Below are 20812 nucleotides of genomic sequence, written 5' to 3'. Positions count from 1 at the left end.
AATCATTCCTTGCAGCTTGTAATGCTGCTCCCCATAAAAATATGGCTGGGCTGCTTTAGGTTAGGTTAGAAACGCACCTGGAAACGTCAATTAATCTGGTCTGCTGTCACTGTCACTTCACTTGTGAGCGGCTGTCATGTCTGTATTTTGAAAACCAATTTCTAAAGTAAATTTATCAAAGAAAAGTGTTTTCCAGCTTCATATTTAATGTTTACATCGATTTGTGAAAGTATAAGAAAAAGGTACGTGCCCTGTCATAAGTTTAAAACTTCTAATTCTATTTTTATTGGGTTTGATAACATAACCTTGAGCTGAATGCAATTTTTTAGCTTTACTATCGTAAACCTATCGCTAAATCACCGTAAATTACTCATTTTGCATCTCATTTTAATATAGAGTCGATAAAATATAAGAATTAAAAGAATTTGCCGATATTCGTGAAGTATTTAAAAACTATGATTCAGCGAAAATCTAAACACGCGCGAAGAGAATAATTGTGTCGCAAGGTCATTCTAGAATATCCAGCGCATTATTATCCTGTCAATTATCAACGCGAACGAGTACCTGTTTATTAAAAAGTATGATGTTATTTTACAGAGGATGTAGATATAGATAAGATAAATAAATGTTTTTCATACATACATCATTGCTTGTTGCACACTTTTCCATAATCCTTAAGCAGTTACACTTACATATCGATTCCAAATATCTACATCTTATTTTTTTATGATATTGCTCTTTCGTGATAAGTAATCAAATTTGCAAGTCATATTAGCTAAGGTATTCTTAATCTAAGTTCTGAAATCTGCTTCATACCAGTTTTAGATAATTCTTTGCATGGGTGAAGAAAATACTGTATCTACAATGGGCTGATATACAAAACTGGTTTATACTGAATTATGATTTCCACTGTTTACTTTCATGTGTTTACATAAATCATTATTGAAACTGGTTTTTATATCGGGTCGAGGCAGATAAATTATTTACATTACCCATGCAAAGAATTATCTCAAAAACCATAATTGTTTCATTGGCAGTAACAACTGTATATTTATCAATACTACAATAATTAAATAAAAGCAGTAAGTTAAATTGTAATAATGCAGATAAATAGGATAGACTTCTATGTAAGTTTTCTATTTATTAAAAGAAAACAAATGATTATACAGTGTGGAAAAAATGAATGGGCCCTGGAGGGAAAGTACCTTATGAAGTTAGCTCAATTTACTTAACCCTTAAATGCATGATTTTTTCTTTTTGCCTGAAATTAATATATGTATTATATAACTGTTTGCCGATTCTAGGAAAGATAGTAAAAAAATATATAACTTCGATTTTCACTGCGAAATCAGTGTTAGAAGTTGAATTGGCTAAATCATATTTATGTAAATATGTAATTTTCAGTAATAGACATATGAAATTTTTTACTACCATTAGAAAGGTACACTATTTGTGGTATACCTATGATAAAGTTTTTAAATATAAAATAATTACAAACCCCGAAAACACCATTCAAAATCACATACTAAAAATTATCAACTTCTAGATTTTTCCAATCTTTCCGACTTTTCGTCTTAAAACGAATGTAATTTTTATTAATTAAAAATATTGCGTAAATTTAACCCTTACATCATCACCCTACTACTTGATGTTTGGTATAAAGGTGCATTCAAGAACGTAAGCCCTTTTTTTTTAATCTGTGAGCTGTCTAATGCTTTGTAGACATTTGGCAACACTATGCATTTAAGGGTTAAAGGAAACATTCTTTTATTTACAAAAAAAACATAACTGCATTCAAAGATTTTCTTGAAATCTGCTTAGTCTCGCCTGGGAATTTCAAACTGAAAACTCTTCTGTTTAAAATTTTGCTGTTCTGCACTAGCTATTTTATACTAAAATTATACTGCTATGGTTACAATATACAACTGAAAATAAATAATTATTAGACCTGTGTTTGTGATTTTTGTCCTATCAAGCCAACTTTAACTTTTTAGGGTAAATATTCAAATTAAAAACTACAATGTTGCATGAAACTATAGCTTCACTAGGGATTTCCTCTTAATAGGGTATTTACAGCTGCGTTTGCTATCCAAATGCATAAATGGTACTTGCAAAGGAGGAAAAAGTTTATCAGAAGGAACTAGAGTCAGACCCAACTCACTATGCAGCAATTTTGATAGCACAGACTGTGTGCAAGTGTTATTTTGACCATCAAACTTCCATGAAATTATGACATTTAAAATAACACACACAAATAAATATAACAAATAAATAACCGCAAAATTAAGTATTAAACATATTTTTTATTGTCATAGAAGCTAATAAGGTTTACTCGGGTAATTCCGAATGTCGAAAACTGTCGGATAATTCCGAAAAGAGACTTTTATTATGATGGAATTAAGGGTGATTTTCATCTGATTTTCGGAATTATCCGACATTCGGTAATACCCGAATACACCTTCAAATATTGGCTAAACTTCATATTTTTACTTTTTTTAACCTGATCTGTTCAGCCTGTTGAGTTCCACCAGGGCTTGAACTGGAGGACTTGTGTAAAAACCATTAACGTATATATCTATGGACTGGCCTTACGGGCACTAAAATGGTACTAGGTTAGCGGTGTGACTCACGAATTCCAGCCAATCGTGCAGTCTAACGCAACTAGTTGCGACCAATAGCGCGCGTGATGCGAACTCATCAACCAATCGCGTTGTACCGGTGTCACACCGCTGTACTGGCCCCTGTCATGCCTCATTATTATTGTCCGTAAAGCCAGTCCCTAGATATCTATGTCAATGGTAAAAACATAACAGTGGGCATACATTAAATTGCTGATGAAGTTATTAATCTATAAATTGTAATTGTGGTACGTCCCACAATAAAAAAGGAAAAGAAAATATTAACATTGAAGTTATTAATGTCTAGTTAAAGATCAATTAGATAATTTCTATTTCCGAATTCCCGTTAGTAAATTATCGTACTGCTTTCATCATTCCTTGACCCTGTTATTGAACATGCACGTTTGATGTAGGAGGTAATAAATTATTGATAACAGTTATAGTACCCCCCGCCAGCTTATACATAGGGAACTCCTTGGAGAAAAACATACTAATACGTATGTTGACTTGTATTTGTTGTTGATACACCCTAAACACGCAATTATTGGCCTAATAAGATTTATTATTATTTTTTCTTAACAAAAACAATCTCGTTTAATCATCGACTCACGCGCTTATCATTTTTGCGCTCGACGCAATTCGCAAAACAAGTGCTTCCACAAATATTCCATACGCTTCTATCGCGAGTGAGCGAGACAACCCTCGTTTCCGCGCCCTTGCTTCAAACGCGAGCCGTGTCTGGCACACTGTCTTTCAATTGAAGTTGTCTGACTGACGTCATTCATAGTACGTAGCTCTCAGAGAGTAGTTCTGTAGCTCGCATCACTAGCTTATCTTGGGAGGCATGTGGATATAAGGCGATAACGGTAGGCTGGGTGCACTGTATGTGATTCACTCTTGGTGGAGGCGTGTTCACGGTATCTCCGGCTGTATTTGTTTAATTGGTCTGACCTTTACGGCAAGATATTAACTGTGTAACGATTCCGTTCATTTGCGTCTGAAACTCTGAAGATTCAACATGGCACTTTACAGGTTCGTATTTATTTTTATTACGAATGCATTGTTTGAATATTTATTTATATGTATACCATATACCTTCATAATCAATATTGATATTTACTAGTTGCTCTTTAGTGAAGGAAGCCATCACGAGGAATCCTTCTTACATCTGCGAAGTAATTCAAAGATGTGTTTGAAGTTTCCGATCCGCTAGTGTGGGTTCTATAACACTGATGCAACTCAGCTGTGGGGGTAGAGATAGTACCTAAAGTTAAATTGATATGACGTGGTCAGTATTGAGGCAAATATGGTCAATTTATTATTGAACAAACAAATTGACATTATTAACCACAATTGATTGATTGGATCCATATAAAGTGGTGAACCACATTTTGCACACTGTTATTAACCATACAAACCGGTCGTGTGCACTGTGCAAACAGCATAGGTATGTATAAAGTATGGGTTTTCTAACAGTTTTCTTAGTTTACCATATATTTGTGTACCGTCGAGGTGTCCAATCATTTTAAAACAGTCATCAGTCTTCTGAAAGACTGTGTTATTGCTTATTACAAACAACTGTTTTTAACTTATATGTATCTTTCGCCAATTTCCAACTAGTTTTTAACAATCCTAAAATATTTATAACATTGGAATATTGAGACCATAATACCCACTTACTATTAAAAGTATCGTGTAAACAAATTAACTGTGTAAACTTATAAATTGCATCATGATATACAATACTTATTTATTGTTATCCGATTATAGTTAACAACTCAATAGTTGGTTTAAAATAAAACCAAACAACACTTTAGAAAACCAGACAGTAATTAGCGAAATAGTTCGTCCTATATTCTGAAAATCTCTTATTCTGACCACCTCCACAGCATCAAGAACAACCTGCATCTGGCGACCCTGAAGACCCTCTCACTGGTGTCCATCAGCGTCATGTCCCCTCAGCAGAGCGTTCAGGAGCTGTTCCGTACTGCTGACTGCGTCTGCTTCGACGTTGACTCCACCGTCATCAGGGATGAAGGCATCGATGAGCTGGCGAGGTTCTGCGGGAAAGGCGAAGAAGTTAAGAGACTGTAAGTTGTAGTCTTTGCCCTATTATGTACGGTGTACGGTTCAGAACAAACGCCTGGCGTTGGGGGCGTCAAAATAATCTGAACCTTCTATATGGTATAGTTGAATCATCGAGAGCGTGGAATTGCATATGTAGTAGTATTGTTTGTTTACAGGCATTCTATATTTGAATTTTCTATTTTCTTGTACTATCAGCATACAACCACTACAAATGCAATTCCATCTTCTCGATAATTCAACTATACTTGAATGTCAACTTCGCAGTAAGTTGGCGCAATTTTTTAAAGGGTAGTTGATACGAATAAATACTTATAAAATTGTAGTTTGACAATGTAGCTGTAGCTATCAAGTATGTACAAGTTTAATTCATCTCTCTAGGTGTCATACCACGTAGTCTGTGTATTGGACCATGAACGGATATATACAGATACGCGTGGTATCACAATTTAGATAGACGAAATCTCATCGTGCCGAGTTATAATATAACTGATAGTTTTAGTTATTTTTCTCTTTGTTTATTCTCAGGTAAGTGTATCTTATTTTTGTCGATATTCTTAGTGTAATCATCAATTTTAACAAGCAATATTTTTATTACGGTTTTGTGAAGTGAAAGTTTAATTCAATGGTTACATTGTAACTTAAACGATTATCATGTGCATAAATAAATGCGCGGCATAATTTTATATTTCCATGGCTGTACAGACGTTTTTCTTTGACAGATGGCAACAGATATATCACGTGAATTTAATTGATAATTTACTGATACATTTTATAAGATTATTAATTAATGATGATTTCATTCACTCGCCTTTCTGAATTGCACAAGATAGGCCCAAGATAAATACAGATATCACGTTATAAGTAAATGTTGATACGAACTATTATTTTAACCTCCGATCCGGTCCAAATCACCGCAACTAAATATAACTTATAATAAGAGATAAAAATAGCACAGTATTACCAAGCTAAATATTTTCTTGCATCAAGTCAATAAATATGGGTTTCTCAAGTTACGTATATAAGAGATAAAAATTTAACAGTATTTCCAAGATACCTAAATATTTTCTTGCATCAAGTAAATAAATATGGGTTTCTAAAGTTAAGCATATAAGAGATAAAAATATGATAGTATTACCAATGTAAACATTTTATTGCGTCAAGTGAATAAATATTGGTTTCTCAAGTTACGTATAAGCATTATGTATTTTCCGTTTCATTGACATAGCATTGCCCCAATGCATTATCGATGTTGTAAGTGTAGGTAAAATTTTGGCAATGCGCCAAACTGGTTGCAATCAGACCTGTCTTACTGGTTCGATTTTAGGGCCTTCTTTTTATGTTGAATTCCCTACTTGATCGGACCATATCTTGTATTTATATAATTGAACAGCGAATACATACCTTATTGACGTGGATTTCGTTGTCAAGCGGACCCCAGGTTCCCATGAGCCGTGGCAAAAATGCGGGATAACGCGAGGAAGATGATCGAAGCGGATTTCGTGTTCCAGCGAAAATCCATTTTTATCTAAACATAATAGAATTGTCACTGTCTTTGAGGCTCAGCTTGTTTTATGTAATTATTAATTAAGTTTTGGGTATTTTTTAAAGACATAAAAATTGTAAGTTGCGCTTACATCACTCCAGCTAGCCATTCGAGCTAATGCATATTTTTTAACCACATCCGAAAATATTCTCTTTTTTGTATTTTTAAGGTACAAAATGAAATGAAAATTGTATCAATTGTATGTTTCATATCGTATTTCTTTTCAGGACGGCCGAGGCTATGGGTGGCAGCATGACGTTCCAGGAAGCCCTGAAGAAAAGATTAGACATTATCAGACCGTCGGTCAGCCAAATCAGAGAGTTCATCGACACATTCCCTAACCATCTCACACCTGGAGTATCGTAAGTTTTTTTTCATTTATTGTACCAGTTTTACCAAATTTTAACCTAGATGGAGTATCTGGCATTTGAAATTGAACCTTAAAATTTGGTATTACGGTAGTTAATCGTTAATACCGCCGGCAAGCGTGTTTATCCATAAAACGTGTTTAGCCATTGCAATAATTATATTTCGGACAGTTTTAAATAAAGATTTGCCCCCTTATTCATACAACTTTACGGGCCTGATTTTGTTAAATTATATTTTATCCCTTTCTTACAAATACTTAAGTGAAATGTCAAATAAAGACAAACGATTCATAGTTACTGCATCAGTAACGCGTTTATGAATAACGACACTATTATATATATGACTATATATGTACATTCTGGGAAGTAAGAGGGTATTATAAAGTGATAATATTGCTTGCTTGGCAAATATTTTGGCTGATACATGACTTAGAGAAACATGTTGTCATGTTAACAAACAGTTTTCATTTCACTGTGACTTGGTTGGTAACACACCTACGAATACATGAACATAAGGGGTCATCCATTAATTACGTCACACGTTTAGGGGGAGGGAGGGGTGAAGAAAATGTGACATGTTGTGACATGGGGGAGGGGGGAGTCACAAACATTGTGACGTCACTTTAACTTCATCAGTAACCGAAAATTAATTTATATTTTTTTATTCGCTGTACAGTTAAATAATGAGTTTTTGGAAGTAATTTTCGTTCCTAATTGGTTTTGTGTTATAAAATTACTAATATTTCTTTTACCTAAAATATTTTTTCATTAAAAAAAATAATGCCGAGTTACTATTACCGATTTTGCCTAAAATGTGACGTCACACCAGGTGGGGAGGGATTTGCAAAATGTGACCAAGTGTGACAAGGAGGGGGGGAGGGGTCAAAAAACCTAGAAATTCGTGTGACGTAATTAATGAATGATCCCTAAGCTAGTTTACGTCATATGAAAAGTATCTACATGTAAATATTCTTTTCTATTCACAAACCATAGGTTTCAAAATTTAGTTTAGTAAGTTTAGTAGTAGTGTCCATTACTAAATCGATATTTAATTTCTGTTTAATTTTATTTATGTATTGTGTGTTTTTTTTAGGTCTTCTCTCCTCACTAACTTAACTTTGTAGGCCACGATCGTATGTCATTCTTATAGCTTACAAAATGGGCCAATCACAAGACTAATAAGAACCAATATAAATGTTTTCTCTTTACACATGCTTGTTAAGATTCTCGAGCTCACGTAACATTGGCGCCCAAAAACTCACTCGCACGCTCTTTGGGAATACGGTCAGGTCAAGAGTTGAAACCCATTTATACCAAACCGACTCAAACTCCATATTTGTCTCGAAATTATCATATCTGTGCCGACAGGCCAAAGTATAACACAATCAGCTCTATTACCGGTGCCGCTTGTAAAGATATCCAGTTCATTCCGCATTATCAAGTTGTTTACCGACCTTTTAATGTGTATTGTGGCTATTTTTTTTAATCTTCCTTTTTGTTGTAGTATGTTCTAGTAACCAGTTATCTAGCCTTGGTCTATGCCATATAAGATAGATATTTACTTCCCAGTCTAAAGTAGGGCTTGCGGTGGCGTCCGGGTATCGTGTATCCGTCCCCGGGGCCACGTTTTTGTGTTACACGAAACCGGATTTGTGGCCCGCTCGGAACGGGTAATTAGGGTCTGTGTAATTAAGGTCCGTGTACCCGTGTTACCCGTGGGTCCGGATCCCCGGTATTAATTACGCAAGGGTCCGGCCCGTTCTCGACGTATAGTGACGATCGGACGCGTTCTTTATAAGAGCGAAGAATGAAAAGTTTATAACGAACAATAACACGTTACTAATAACAAGCAAAACTAAAAAAAAAAAACAGAACAACAACAACTAGGTATGACCGCGGCTCCGGAACCGAACGCAAATCCGGAGCCGAACCCTCTACACGGGCACGGACTTTGACGGGTTCGTATAGTTCGGACGCTTAGTACCGCCGGGACTAAGAACACGTGGCGTGTAGCACGGATATCGGGAGCCCTAGTCTAAAGGCCTACAATAGTTCTTTGTTACGGCGCGTATGTTAGACGCATGTTATGCAAATGAATTAATGATTGTTCGTCAAGTATTTTATTTGCCTGTGACCTAGATATAATAAAAGCCACCTGCAGAAATCAGCAGTATCAAATACCAAAATAAATTGTCATTCATCATTATCTACTAGATTCTATGCGACTCCATTAAAAAAATGCCCGGATATGTTTTATATCTTATCTAATATAATCTTAGGGATTAAAAAAAAAAGACAATAGAGTATTTATTATCGGCGCGGTAACGAAAGTAAATGAGTGGTTTTTTCTAGATGCTTATCTTTATATGAGCAATAATAAACGAACAACGGCAGTCCGTGCAAAACAGGATCTGGAAATATAAAACATACATACCTATACATACATATATAATCATGCCTATTTCCCGGAGGGGTAAGCAGAGACCACGGATTTCCACTTGCAAGCTTTCCTCATACACGATCGCCGGTTTAGGGTTCTCTTGACCTGGCCTTAAAACATATTATCTTCAAATGTTGTAAAACTTCACAAAGAAAGAATTTTCTTAAATTCAACCCTTAAGAGGGTGAAAATGCGGTTGAAATATTTTAAAGACGAAGTTCTGAACAACAGCTATAGATGTAAATAGAAGTAAATAAGTAATGTACATTACATGTGTTTGAATTAGTTGTATATCTTTGCAGCCAACTAGTAAAGACGCTACAGGAGCGTGGCGTGCAGGTATACCTCGTGTCCGGTGGCTTCAGATGTCTGATCGAGCCAGTTGCTGCACAGCTAAATATACCTAAAGGCAACGTCTTCGCCAATAGACTCAAATTCTACTTTAATGGTAAGTCTCTTTCATTATAGGTCTTTATTAGCAAAGGAAAAATTGAGATGGAAAAAATATCATTTGTAACTAGAAACAGACGGTTGATTTTTACTCAATAATTGTAATCATAGTTTTAAAATCGACCTGTTTCTTTATCAACATATAAAAGTCATTCAGTGAGAGTCATTGTAAAAATAAAAGTACGAGCTAAGTCCGGAGCTTTTTGGCATGTTACAGTGCTCTGTCTTCTTCTTTTTTTTAATACCACGTCGGTGGCAAACAAGCATACAGCCCGCCTATCGACGCCTGCAACTACAAGGGGTGTAGGGTACTTCTTTAAATAGTTTTTGTGCATTTACAACAAAATAGTAATTTTTTCAACAGTATAGTAATCGGCTGCAATATGCACGTGCAAACGTGCATGTACCTAAGTACATATGTACAGCGCTTGAACTTAATACCATTTCAAACAATACTATAAGACTATCTTAATACCATTTCAAACAATACCATAACAATACAATAACTACCAGATAAACGCAATCTTTGAAGGCTTTTGACTGATAAAAACCCATATCCATGCAATCGCTGTAAACAAAGCGCACTTGAGGAGTTTTAAAATGACGCATGCTTTGAAGTACCATCTGTACTATTAATTGACAATTTGTAAACCTTATTGTAAGGAAATAAGGTCCATCGATGGTCAGTTGTAATTTTTGTTATAAGCGAGATGTAAAATAACAGTAAATTGGGTCAACAGATATCGTCAATGAAACAAAGTAGAGCAATGGATGAATAATCGATTCCAATAATTATACAACTGATAAAATAAATATCACATTTATTTAGTATGGACTTTTGAATTTTGATAATAAACACAGTAGTCACTATGCAAAAAATATTGAAGTTGAAAAAATTGCCTCAATTAAAGTATTAAAACGTATGTACTTTGGCAAACCAAAATTGTCAGAAAATAAGAACAAAAACCCGGCCAAGTGTGAGTCGGACTCGCACACGATGGGTTCCGTACCATTAAGCAAAAAACGGCAAAAAAAACACGTTTGTTGTATGGGAGCCCACTTAAATATTTATTTTATTCTGTTTTAAGTATTTGTTGTTATACCGGCAACAGAAATACATCATCTGTGAAAATTTTCACTGTCTAGCTATCACGGTTCATGAAATACAGCCTGGTGACAGACAGATAGACGGACAGCGGAGTCTTAGTAATAGGCTCCCGTTTTTTCCCTTTGGGTACGGATCCCTAAACACTATACTCATCCCTTTTGGGTGCTAGCACTAGCGTAGGTAAGACAAATACAGTATGATTCTCTCTGCCTATGTTTGAAATGAGACAGTTCTTGGCCAAAGTATATTTTGTTCCGAATGAAGGTTTAAGTAACCGAGGTAAGGTTGAAAATCACGTGTAAAAATACAAAAAGGAACGACTAGTTTTAAACAATTATATCTCACTCAAAATAATACTTGATATCTTGTTCCAATTCCAAGTAGCAACTATAGATTAAAGAGACGCGCAAATAAATCAGATAACAATGAAATCGTAAAACGAAAAAATAACTCTTTGACGCATTAAATTAAAGGATACAAACATGTTGTTTTTATACGCCGATCTTGTTTTCACATTCGCATTACGAGCTAAATGATAAATTACATTCTTAGGAAAAGTTATCACTTGTTATAAAGACAATAAGGTCGATTAATTATTGAATATTTATGGCAAAAGTTTCTTATTGACAACAGACAAAGTGGCATTTGCTTGAGATCGACGCGTTTTCTTTCGACGTATGTTGTGGGCAGGATGTAATTTCTCATGTAGGTTGACCGTTACGGGAACTGGAGTGGTTTTTCTCTTGCGCTTTCTAGACGGCACTACTTGATTGGTTGTCTTGTATGTCTATAAGTTAATACATGCTGTTCTAGTCTTCAGAGGGTTTGTAGTGTCCGACCGAAACATGTTTTTTTGCCGAAACCGAAACCGAAACCGAATGTTCGGCTTTGGCTCTAGTTTCGGCCGAAACCGAAACCGAAACCGAACCTTTTGTAGACTTGTTAAAATCGTTGAAAAAATGTCATAAAACCGCTTTTACACACATATTATGGGGCTGTCAACACCCAATGCCCTTGAAATTGATGTTACTTAAGCAGTTTTTTAAGAAAATTACTAGAGTTAGACCAAGATAATTCTGCAACGATTTTGATAACACACGCAGTGCAAGTGTTATTTTAAACGCCAAAACTTCTATGAAATTATGACGTTTAAATAACATTTGCACTAGTTGCACTGCGTATGCTATCAAAATAATTGCAGAATTTTCTTGGTCTAACTCTGTTCATTCACCAGTCAAGCCGACATGATTGTAGATACAGGTTGAAACAAAAACGCGAGCGCAGCGAGCGCAAATTTTTTGTTGACAATATCGTAAGGCCGGGTCTTCACCTGGGCCTAAACGTCCGAAGTGCCCCAGTGAGGCGAACTTTCATGCGAAGTCAAAGCCGTGCTTCAGGCTTCAGGATAAGTAGTTGAGCACAGACTCCAAGCAATGTCCATTGTATTAAAAAGCGAGCCCTGGTGCGACTTTCAATCCGAAGGTCGCAAGGTACAAACCCCGGCCACGTACTCTTGACGTACTCGTACCAATAAGTTTTTCGGAACTTTTATACTAAATATAATTTTGATATTTACCTACTATTTGCATTTCGGTGAAGGAAAAACATCGTGAGGAAGCCGGACTAGTCCCGATAAGGCCTAGTTTACTCTCTGGGTTCGAAGATCAGTCTGATGGCGGTCGCTTTCTTAAAAACTAGTGCCTACGACAATTCTTGGGATTAGTTGTCAATTGGACCCCAGGCTCCCATGAGCCGTGCCAAAAATTCCGGGACTACGCGAGGAAGATGATGAGTTTTCTTATTATTCCTTTGCCCAGGCCCAGTAACATGCGACAGTGCTAATCTCATTTACTCCAATACAATTAGACAGTGTGCGCGTTATAGGTATTAACAGCCTCTTAAGTCTGCGTCAACCGTCTAGTGGCGCCCTGATTAGTGGAATTGTGTTTTATAATAATCCAATTAATTTCTGTACCTATACATGAATCAGTATATGTAGGTACATCTTAATAAATATTGTTGTCCTACTTATTCCCCAACTTTTGGTCTTTGTCACATAGTTTAGTTTCATAGTACGAAGTACCATTTCGTAAGTTTCGGCCCGGCCGAAAGGTTCGGCCGTTTTTTGGCCGAAACCGAAACTACAGCCGAAACATGATTTTTTGGCCGAAACTGGCCGAAACCGAAACCGAAACCGAACCTTCGGTCGGACACTATATAAAACTCGTCCCGGTACTTAGTAATTTGTGAATAATTACGTCGCAACGACACATTTAAAACTTATAAGGATCTTTCTGTGTAAATACATAGTATATCAGGACATTCTTACACAAATTGACCCGCAGTAAATAAGGCTTCTAAACGTGTATGTTTTGACCGAATGCATGTAATCATAATAATACTACTGTTATTTGCAAACATAACAGTTAATAATTGAAATATAATAGAAGTAACAGAGACTGATGAAAGGACTCCTTAATATCCGTATTGTAAATTATTTATATGTATAATTAAAATGTACCTACTTGTCAATAACGGAACGCATTTATTGATTAGTTACCTACTATTTATTCAATGTTTTTTCAACGGACGTTTCTTTTGTTTCTATTAATTTTGTAAAAACTAGTGATAGCGATTTGCGATTAAAATTTTCCACTGTATCTACGCAGATAACATAATCTGCGAAATCTGATGTAACTAGTTTGTTGTTAGGCCTGTTGCTATCGCGAGCCGCGCCCCCAGCGACTTGTTTTTCTATCGTGTGACGTCTCTAGCGCTATTTTAAGTGTTGTATATTTGCTTTATTAAAATTTATTTATCAGTCATTGGTCCTGTCAAGATGTACCTACAGACAGCAAATGTAGCTTCGCACTAGATGTGTTCAATATTCTATTTCCATGAAAATAAAGGTTATTTTTAATGGGAAACTAAGCCAATGTCAGTTTGATTGACTATATTTTTGTTTTACGGCATGCCATTGACCGATTCAGTAACTAAATTGATTACCTACTTCATACCTTTCTAATATTACATGTATGGTACAGTCGAAAGTTTTAATTTATGACCCATTTTGTACCTTGTCACAGTGACAATAGAATGAGGTCTCTAGCGAATTTCATATTGATTGTCACTGTGACAAGGTACGAAATGGGTCATAAATTAATACTTTCGACCGTACATGCCGACGCATTAAACCCTTGTTTTCTCCGGAAGTCAATATATATAGTCAGGCAATAATATGCCGTAACCTCTTACCAATAAGGTTTAAATTAAATAGTTATGGCAATGTTTTTCATTCCCGTGGGTGTGTTTAACCTTAACCCTTGCCCTTTTCTGGGCGTCACTCATACACAGATGTTTGTGCCACTTTACAAGTACCTTTAGAGTTATTACGTTTTTTTTTCTCGGGTCAGTAAACTTGTTTGTGTTGTACCTAATCCGGAAACAACACAAAAGCTTATAATTAAAACCATTGTCTTAAAGCTGCTTCTCTTGCGGTTATTTTTCTTATAATATCACATTTTTTAACAGTAGCTTAACTTAAGACTGGTTCTATTATTAGGGGTGAAGGGGGCAGCTATCACTGGAGGCAGCTTAGAACAAATACGTTTTAAAATGTATTTTTGATGCGATAATGATACAAATCCATATTTTGGGCTTGCAACATCGACCCACACAATTGTCACCTGACATATTTGAAGTTTGACAGAACATGAACGAACCAGTAGCCATGGTCTAATAAAACATGGTCTTCCATTCCCAGAGTGACACGGGCCTACGTCACAATAACATTGCCACTTTATTTCAACATAACATGTTACATGGGTACATTATACCTATGGTTAATAAGTTAAAATATTTCTTTATAATTTTATAATTTTCATTTATATGTATTTTAGCTTAAATTTTACAATAACACGTCATTTTTATTAATTATTCGTTAGCAATATCTTCCGATTCACGAAAGAAATTTCAGACGTTCGGGTAATTCTGTTTACATTACTGGCAACACAGTATAGCGCTGTCACATTTGACAATTCGGATCTAGATAACTTCATGCCCTGACCGTCGAATATTGGTAATTAACGTGTAACTGTGAATTAGTTTTTCAAACGTTTGTCTTGTTTAGATAAATAAAGTTTAATTTAATACATTAGATTTGTTTTATTTTACTATGTTTCTACATGAATAACTTAAAATTAATGCCGTTAAAATAATTTTCACCGTTGGTTAAAATTCTCCCACATTTCAAAGTTTGAGAACCTGTAAACAGCATGATGACGTAGGCGTGTGTTACAGCCCATTTTTCAAATCTGCCCCATGTAAGTTCAAAGCTACCCACTCTTGGGGCAGTATCGAACATTATTCCTTGAGTGGCAAAAATCTAATTTGTACTATTATCTTTAGCATTGTATATGTGCAAATACAGTAATTACATAGGTTAATAATGTAGGTTATTGTATAGAGGCTTAAAACTGGTTTCAATAAGTAATATTTTGAACTATGACAATTAATGTAAAAAGTGTACCAGGCTGCCCCCTCTCCCCTATAGACTCTGCATGACCACGCTAACTTTGCACAAACTTGGCAGCAAGAATGCATAATATCCCTGTAAGTATCACTTGGCATGATAACTTAGCGTGGTCTGATTATAACCACTCATACATTAGCAAGCTATATGTTAAGTGCCAGAAAGTAGGTATAACTGTCTTTAGGTCTTGTAGAATTGAACATTAATACACCTGGGCGCATTTTATAAAGCTACAATTTTAAATCTGAAGCGGCAATACTGCTATTGGTCAAGCGTCAAGCGCGTATCAAAGGCCATTTTACCTGTAAACTTGTATCTAACTTATAAAATAGGGTCCTGTAAGTACTTAGGCCTTTTCCCAACCCGACATATGTTAATTCGCGTTTTAATTAGTGACCAACACGTGACTTGTGTTCTAAGATGGGGTTATCAATAGACTGGTTCAACCGGTAACCGGTAGTGATGATTAGAAACTGCATACGTTCACAATAACCGTATTTATCTCGAATGAATGGCATGTTGTGTGAACACATGTGGCGTATATCCTAAGTACATATCGCTGCAAGGACAGGCAATGTGACATATCTAAGTAGTTTGTGATACTGACGCATTGAAAAAACATTAAATAATAAATATAAGTAGTTAACATAACTATAGTCTGTATCTTTAAGTATTTAAATAAAAGTAAACAAACAATAGAGCAATGGATGTACATTATCGGGTAGTTATTATATTTATTGGTTAACCAACCAAATACAAAAGCGCCTGGATCGGTCACTGAACGACCTGACTTTAACCTACATTATTTGATCATGTAATGTTTTCATCTACCCTCAACTGACTTAAGGAGCCATTTGAGGGTGGAATTTGTTTACTTTTATTTAAATACCTAAAAATACAGACTATAGACCCAGAAAAATCTGCAGCGGTTTTGATAGCCCACACAGTGCAAGTACTATTATTCATACGTCATAATTTCATAGAAGATTGACGTTTAAAATAACACTTGCATTGCGTGGACTATCAAAATCTCTGCAGATTTTTCTTGGTCTAATTACTTATCCCAGGGGTCTCATATCAATACAGAAATTACAATAATATCAGTATTTACTGTCTGGACCAAATGTATTATTAGTTAATGTAGATTAAATTACATTAATAAAAAATCCCCTAAAGTACTTTCCCGAAAGCCCAACTTTTTCCTCAACTTTAGTACCCAAGTCGAATGTAATCTCCGTATGTAGTACGAGTGCACCGCTATCTATCACGAGATGAGCGCGTGCCACTGACGATGACTCGGCGACCCGCTGTTGCATGACCTATTCATGATAAAATGGTGGGCGAGTTGCGAGTTTCTATCTTTTTCGTGTCGCATAACGCACTCAGAGACAGTAGCCGCTAGGGTAAATAACGCATGCACTGAAACGTACAGCATAGAAGTCGCCATGTTTAATGGTGTGAAGTATCAATGTCAAGTTTAAGTTTCCGATTTAGGCCACTAGATGGCTGACGCTCTAACGTGCAAGGAAGTGTGCGTGAACTGTAGGGGGCAGCACTTGCGTAGTGCCGTAAAAGTGTTAATGTCATGTTTACGTTTTCTATAAGGAGTATAAGGGCTATTGAAGGTTAATTGGAGTCTAAAATCTGGACCACTTAGGGGTTGTTCATAAATTACGTCATCTATTTTTGGCGATAGTTGAAACCCCCCCCCCTAAAATCCCCACCCCACAATTTGAAATGACGTAATTTATGAATAGCCCCTTATTACGACTCGACTAATGTTAGTGAATTATTTTTATTACAATAAATGCATATTTATTTTACTTTATGAAAACGTGATAGTTATCTCTTAATAGTCTTTTAAAACAACTTTGAAATAAATAGAAATATAAAATATGTATTCGTAAGCACACAGAAAAGAAACGTATATATAAAAAAACCGGACAAGTGCGAGTCGGACTCGCCCACCGAGGGTTCCGTACTTTTTAGTACAACTGCTAGGCATCTAGGCTATCACGGTTCATGAGATACAGCCTGGTGACAGACGGACGGACGGACAGCGGAGTCTTAGTAATAGGGTCCTGTTTTACCCTTTGGGTACGGAACCCTAAAAATAGAAAAATTATAGGAAGGAGACAGTGCCACATTGCAGTTGATTTGACAGTTCTCCATCAATAGCAGTCCACCGAAACAGGATACACTGTTTACTATTATTCCATAGACAATTATTAACAATATCTTTTTCACCACACCAGCTCGGAAAGGCTTCCTTTGCACTTCAAAAACTGATAGCAAAGTTGCATTTTATTCACATGTGAGGCAAAGTAATCAAATGCAAATTTTGAGTTGTTTTCTTATGTTTGCTGGTAGAATTGACTTTTAAATGATGATTTTGGATGATAAATATTTAAAAACATTCATTTGGATTTGATTTGGTTTGATTTTGTTTGATATTTTACATTAAATATTTGCTTCGGGTTGGTGTGGTGAAAAATGTTGTGTTTCACTCGGAGGCAAATTTTGTTTAACCCTCGTGCTTTGAAATCCTCGCAACGCTCAAGATTCCATTTTCGAACCACTCGCTACGCTCGTGGTTCAACTTTGGGATCTTTCGCTTGCTCGTGTATCAATATTAGCACGAGCGGTTAAACAACAACTTTGCCCCCTTGTAAAACAAATAACTATTTTCTTGTTACAGGAGAATACGCAGGCTTCGACGAGAATGAGCCTACATCCCGATCTGGCGGCAAGGGACTCGTGATCAGAAGGCTCAAGGAACAGTTCGGTTACCAGAGGGTCGTCATGATCGGAGATGGCGCCACTGACGCTGAGGCCAGCCCGCCCGCCGACGGATTCATTGGTGAGTACAATTATTAGCTAGTACTAGCACAGAATAAATAACAGTACTAGGTACAGAAGACTCACTCTCTAACAAAGCGCGTCTGTTATGATCAGGACAGATATTGCCGCTAGGTGGCGACAGCGCCACGCGCGGCTTATGGCTAGCCACCAAAATTGGTGTGGAACGGATGTAATTTTAGCTACTTGTAGCAAAGCGACGAAATTGCGGAGTGAGCCACGCCTGGTACTAGTACAGATGTAGTGCATAATAGGGATGATGACACATGTTGAATTTTATAACAAAATCTAGTAAAATAGATAGCAAATGAACAATTTATCACATATTGTGGATATTACAAAAATATATGGAAATAATACAAAAATACAGCACCTGAAAGTTTCAAAATTAAGGTTTTTTTTTTTAACTTCCAAAAACGAAATAAGTAAGGATACCATTCGATTCCTCACATTTTATCCAAAAAAGGATTGTATAGCAACTATATACATAAACGCAATATTTCACCGACAAAAACACAATTTTTTTGTTTTGTTCATACAGTTCATACTTCAAGATGGACTCTCAGTGACCTTGACGTCACGGTCACTTATCGTTTTGTTCGGGGCGTTTCGCGAGTGAAGTACGACTGTCGGCCTTTGACTATCATTTATGACTTTTGTATTGCTTTATTGCAATGGGTCCCATATAGACATTTGATCCTAAAAACAAACCTGGTTGATTGATACCATAAATGAAAATTTGTCATCTAGCCTATTATTTTCCATCGTACTTTCACGGAAATGTACGATCGTGTCTTGCTATTTCAGCCAGTCTCTGTAAAGTACTGAGGTTGACTGAACTAGCATGACAAATACGAACGTTTCCGAGAAAATACGACGGTAAACAATTACGCACTCCATCTATATGTTAATTCTAGGCCACTTTAGAACTGTCACAGTTACATATGATGTAATATTAATTGAGGGATTCCATATGTTTATATTCTACTCAAATTTAACGTGGCTCAGAATCAAAAATTGTTACACATTAAAAACTTTCATTTCAAAAACTTTATAAATGTGAAATTTTGCCCTCGATAATATTAAACTTTGTGAAACTTTAGATTTTTAAGAATAATCTCTGACTGAGCCAAATAACATGAGTTGTTTATGTATTTTTCATTTCTTTTTGGACTTTGAAAATTGATAATGATAACGTATTATTGCGTTCAAGTCCCAACTCTTATTTATCTGTGTTCTGCAGTAGAAACTCTCTACGTATTGCCAAGTTAACTGAAATTTGCTAATATTATATTATATCTTTATTTGCAGGTTTTGGCGGCAATGTCCTAAGAGAGGAGGTCAGAAAGAGGGCGTCCTGGTACGTCACGGACTTCCAAGAGCTCATCACCTCCCTCACGCTCCAAACAAAGTGAACACTCCGAATATAGGCTAATTTGCGCAATGAAAATTGTACTTTAGTTCTTCAAACTAGAGGCCTTTTTAGAATGACATTTTTAGATTCAAGTTCTCAGTAAGTAATATCGTACTGAACCAGTATTAGGTAATTAAATTATAGAAATATATAGGCCTATAGTAGACGCAAACTAAACTGACTACCGGGGTCGTAAAACATCTCAGTCACACTCGCGTGGTCGTAGATAGAGTGAGAGAGATAGTAATATGACCCCGGTCGTCAGTTTAATTTGCGTCTACTATAGTTATTTTTTTAAATTTTTTATTTTGACACTTATTTGTAACGTTTGGATAAAATACGTAGGTAGGTATATGGTCTAAAAGTCTGGTTATATTTATTGGTTGAGTATGACATTACTGTTTCAGTATTGACTCACAGCATTTTGGTAGCTCGGCCTCTGTTAATAAGAGCTGATTTCGATTGTGCATTTATTGTTGAAGTAATTAAAAAAAAATGTAATGGTACTTTGAGTACAAAGAGTTGAATGCTTTACTTATAGATCAATATTTACGGGACTTAGTTCCGTTAGATGTTTTGTACAGATATTATATATTAATGAAATTAAATTAGGTTAATACTTGTAAATAATTATTTAGGAAAATCATGGTGCTTCCATAAAAGTATCAGATATTATAACATTATTAGTTAGAATTATATTTTATAATTTTGTATATTCATAACTATTTTTAATAGGTCAATAATTTAGTACCTTTCCTTTCAAGGAGAAGTGTTTTAATTTTTATAGCTTTGTATGTTATATTGAAGTGACTTATTTATTTACTCAGATTTTAACATCATTGCCTGCTGCAGATATGCAGTTAGTAGTTATATAAAAAAATTACTACCTATAACGTATACGTCTTATGGATAATGGCAAAATATGGCTGTGTACTTCAAATGTAAGAAATTAAAAGATATGTTAAGTTTACACTCTGTATGATTTCTATTTATTACCCACTTTTTCTATCCTTCAAATCCTAATAATATGACAGCAATTATTTTTAGACGTCTAATAGGGTTTAAACCAAAATATTACTTTGCTAATCCGCGAAAAGATAACGTGCTAGTCAATCAGTGCTAACCCGTTATACTTACATGCGTATTTTTCCTGCTTTCACGTATGCTGCCCATGAAGGTTAGGCACTGTAATCGACTAAAATTGAGTCTGTTCGGAAAGAGAAGAGTCGTGAAATGTATTGGGCCCATATATATTATACTACTCTTTGATTGGGCCCTATACATTAGAATTATTATTATGTAGTTTGTGTTACAACCCTAATAGCATTTTCTTGTAGGGATTTTGTTGGGCCTTTGTTTACGTATTAGTTGGGCAACCGTTATATTTGGCCGT

At 35.7% G+C, this 20812-nt stretch overlaps 1 protein-coding gene across 2 annotated transcripts; it reads left to right on the top strand.

The window, feature by feature from the left end:
- Positions 1-103: 103 nt before the first annotated feature.
- LOC134796227 (phosphoserine phosphatase) lies at positions 104-20389 on the top strand. 2 transcript variants are annotated; one of them, XM_063768271.1, is made up of 6 exons: positions 104-242; positions 4508-4708; positions 6477-6611; positions 9360-9505; positions 17845-18006; positions 19317-20389. In XM_063768271.1, exons 1-6 carry the CDS (start codon positions 208-210, stop codon positions 19418-19420), a joined length of 783 nt encoding a protein of 260 aa, XP_063624341.1. In that variant the 5' UTR covers positions 104-207; the 3' UTR covers positions 19421-20389. The 2 variants fall into 2 exon arrangements, with proteins under 2 accessions (XP_063624341.1, XP_063624342.1); XM_063768272.1 differs by lacking the exon at positions 104-242 and adding an exon at positions 3407-3650.
- Positions 20390-20812: the final 423 nt, after the last annotated feature.

The sequence above is a fragment of the Cydia splendana genome, chromosome 13, assembly GCF_910591565.1.
Source record: "Cydia splendana chromosome 13, ilCydSple1.2, whole genome shotgun sequence".
Classification (NCBI taxonomy): Eukaryota; Metazoa; Arthropoda; class Insecta; order Lepidoptera; family Tortricidae; genus Cydia; species Cydia splendana.
Note: the sequence above shows the minus strand (reverse complement) of the source record. Positions and strands in the feature narration are given on the sequence as shown.

Bases quoted from the DNA above. Each gene is read 5' to 3' on its own strand.
- LOC134796227 (XM_063768271.1), top strand. From the start codon at position 208: ATGTTTACATCGATTTGTGAAAGTATAAGAAAAAG. The intron at 4,709-6,476 runs GTAAGTTGTAGT...ATTTCTTTTCAG, and splicing joins GGCGAAGAAGTTAAGAGACT to GACGGCCGAGGCTATGGGTG. The intron at 18,007-19,316 runs GTGAGTACAATT...CTTTATTTGCAG, and splicing joins GCCCGCCGACGGATTCATTG to GTTTTGGCGGCAATGTCCTA.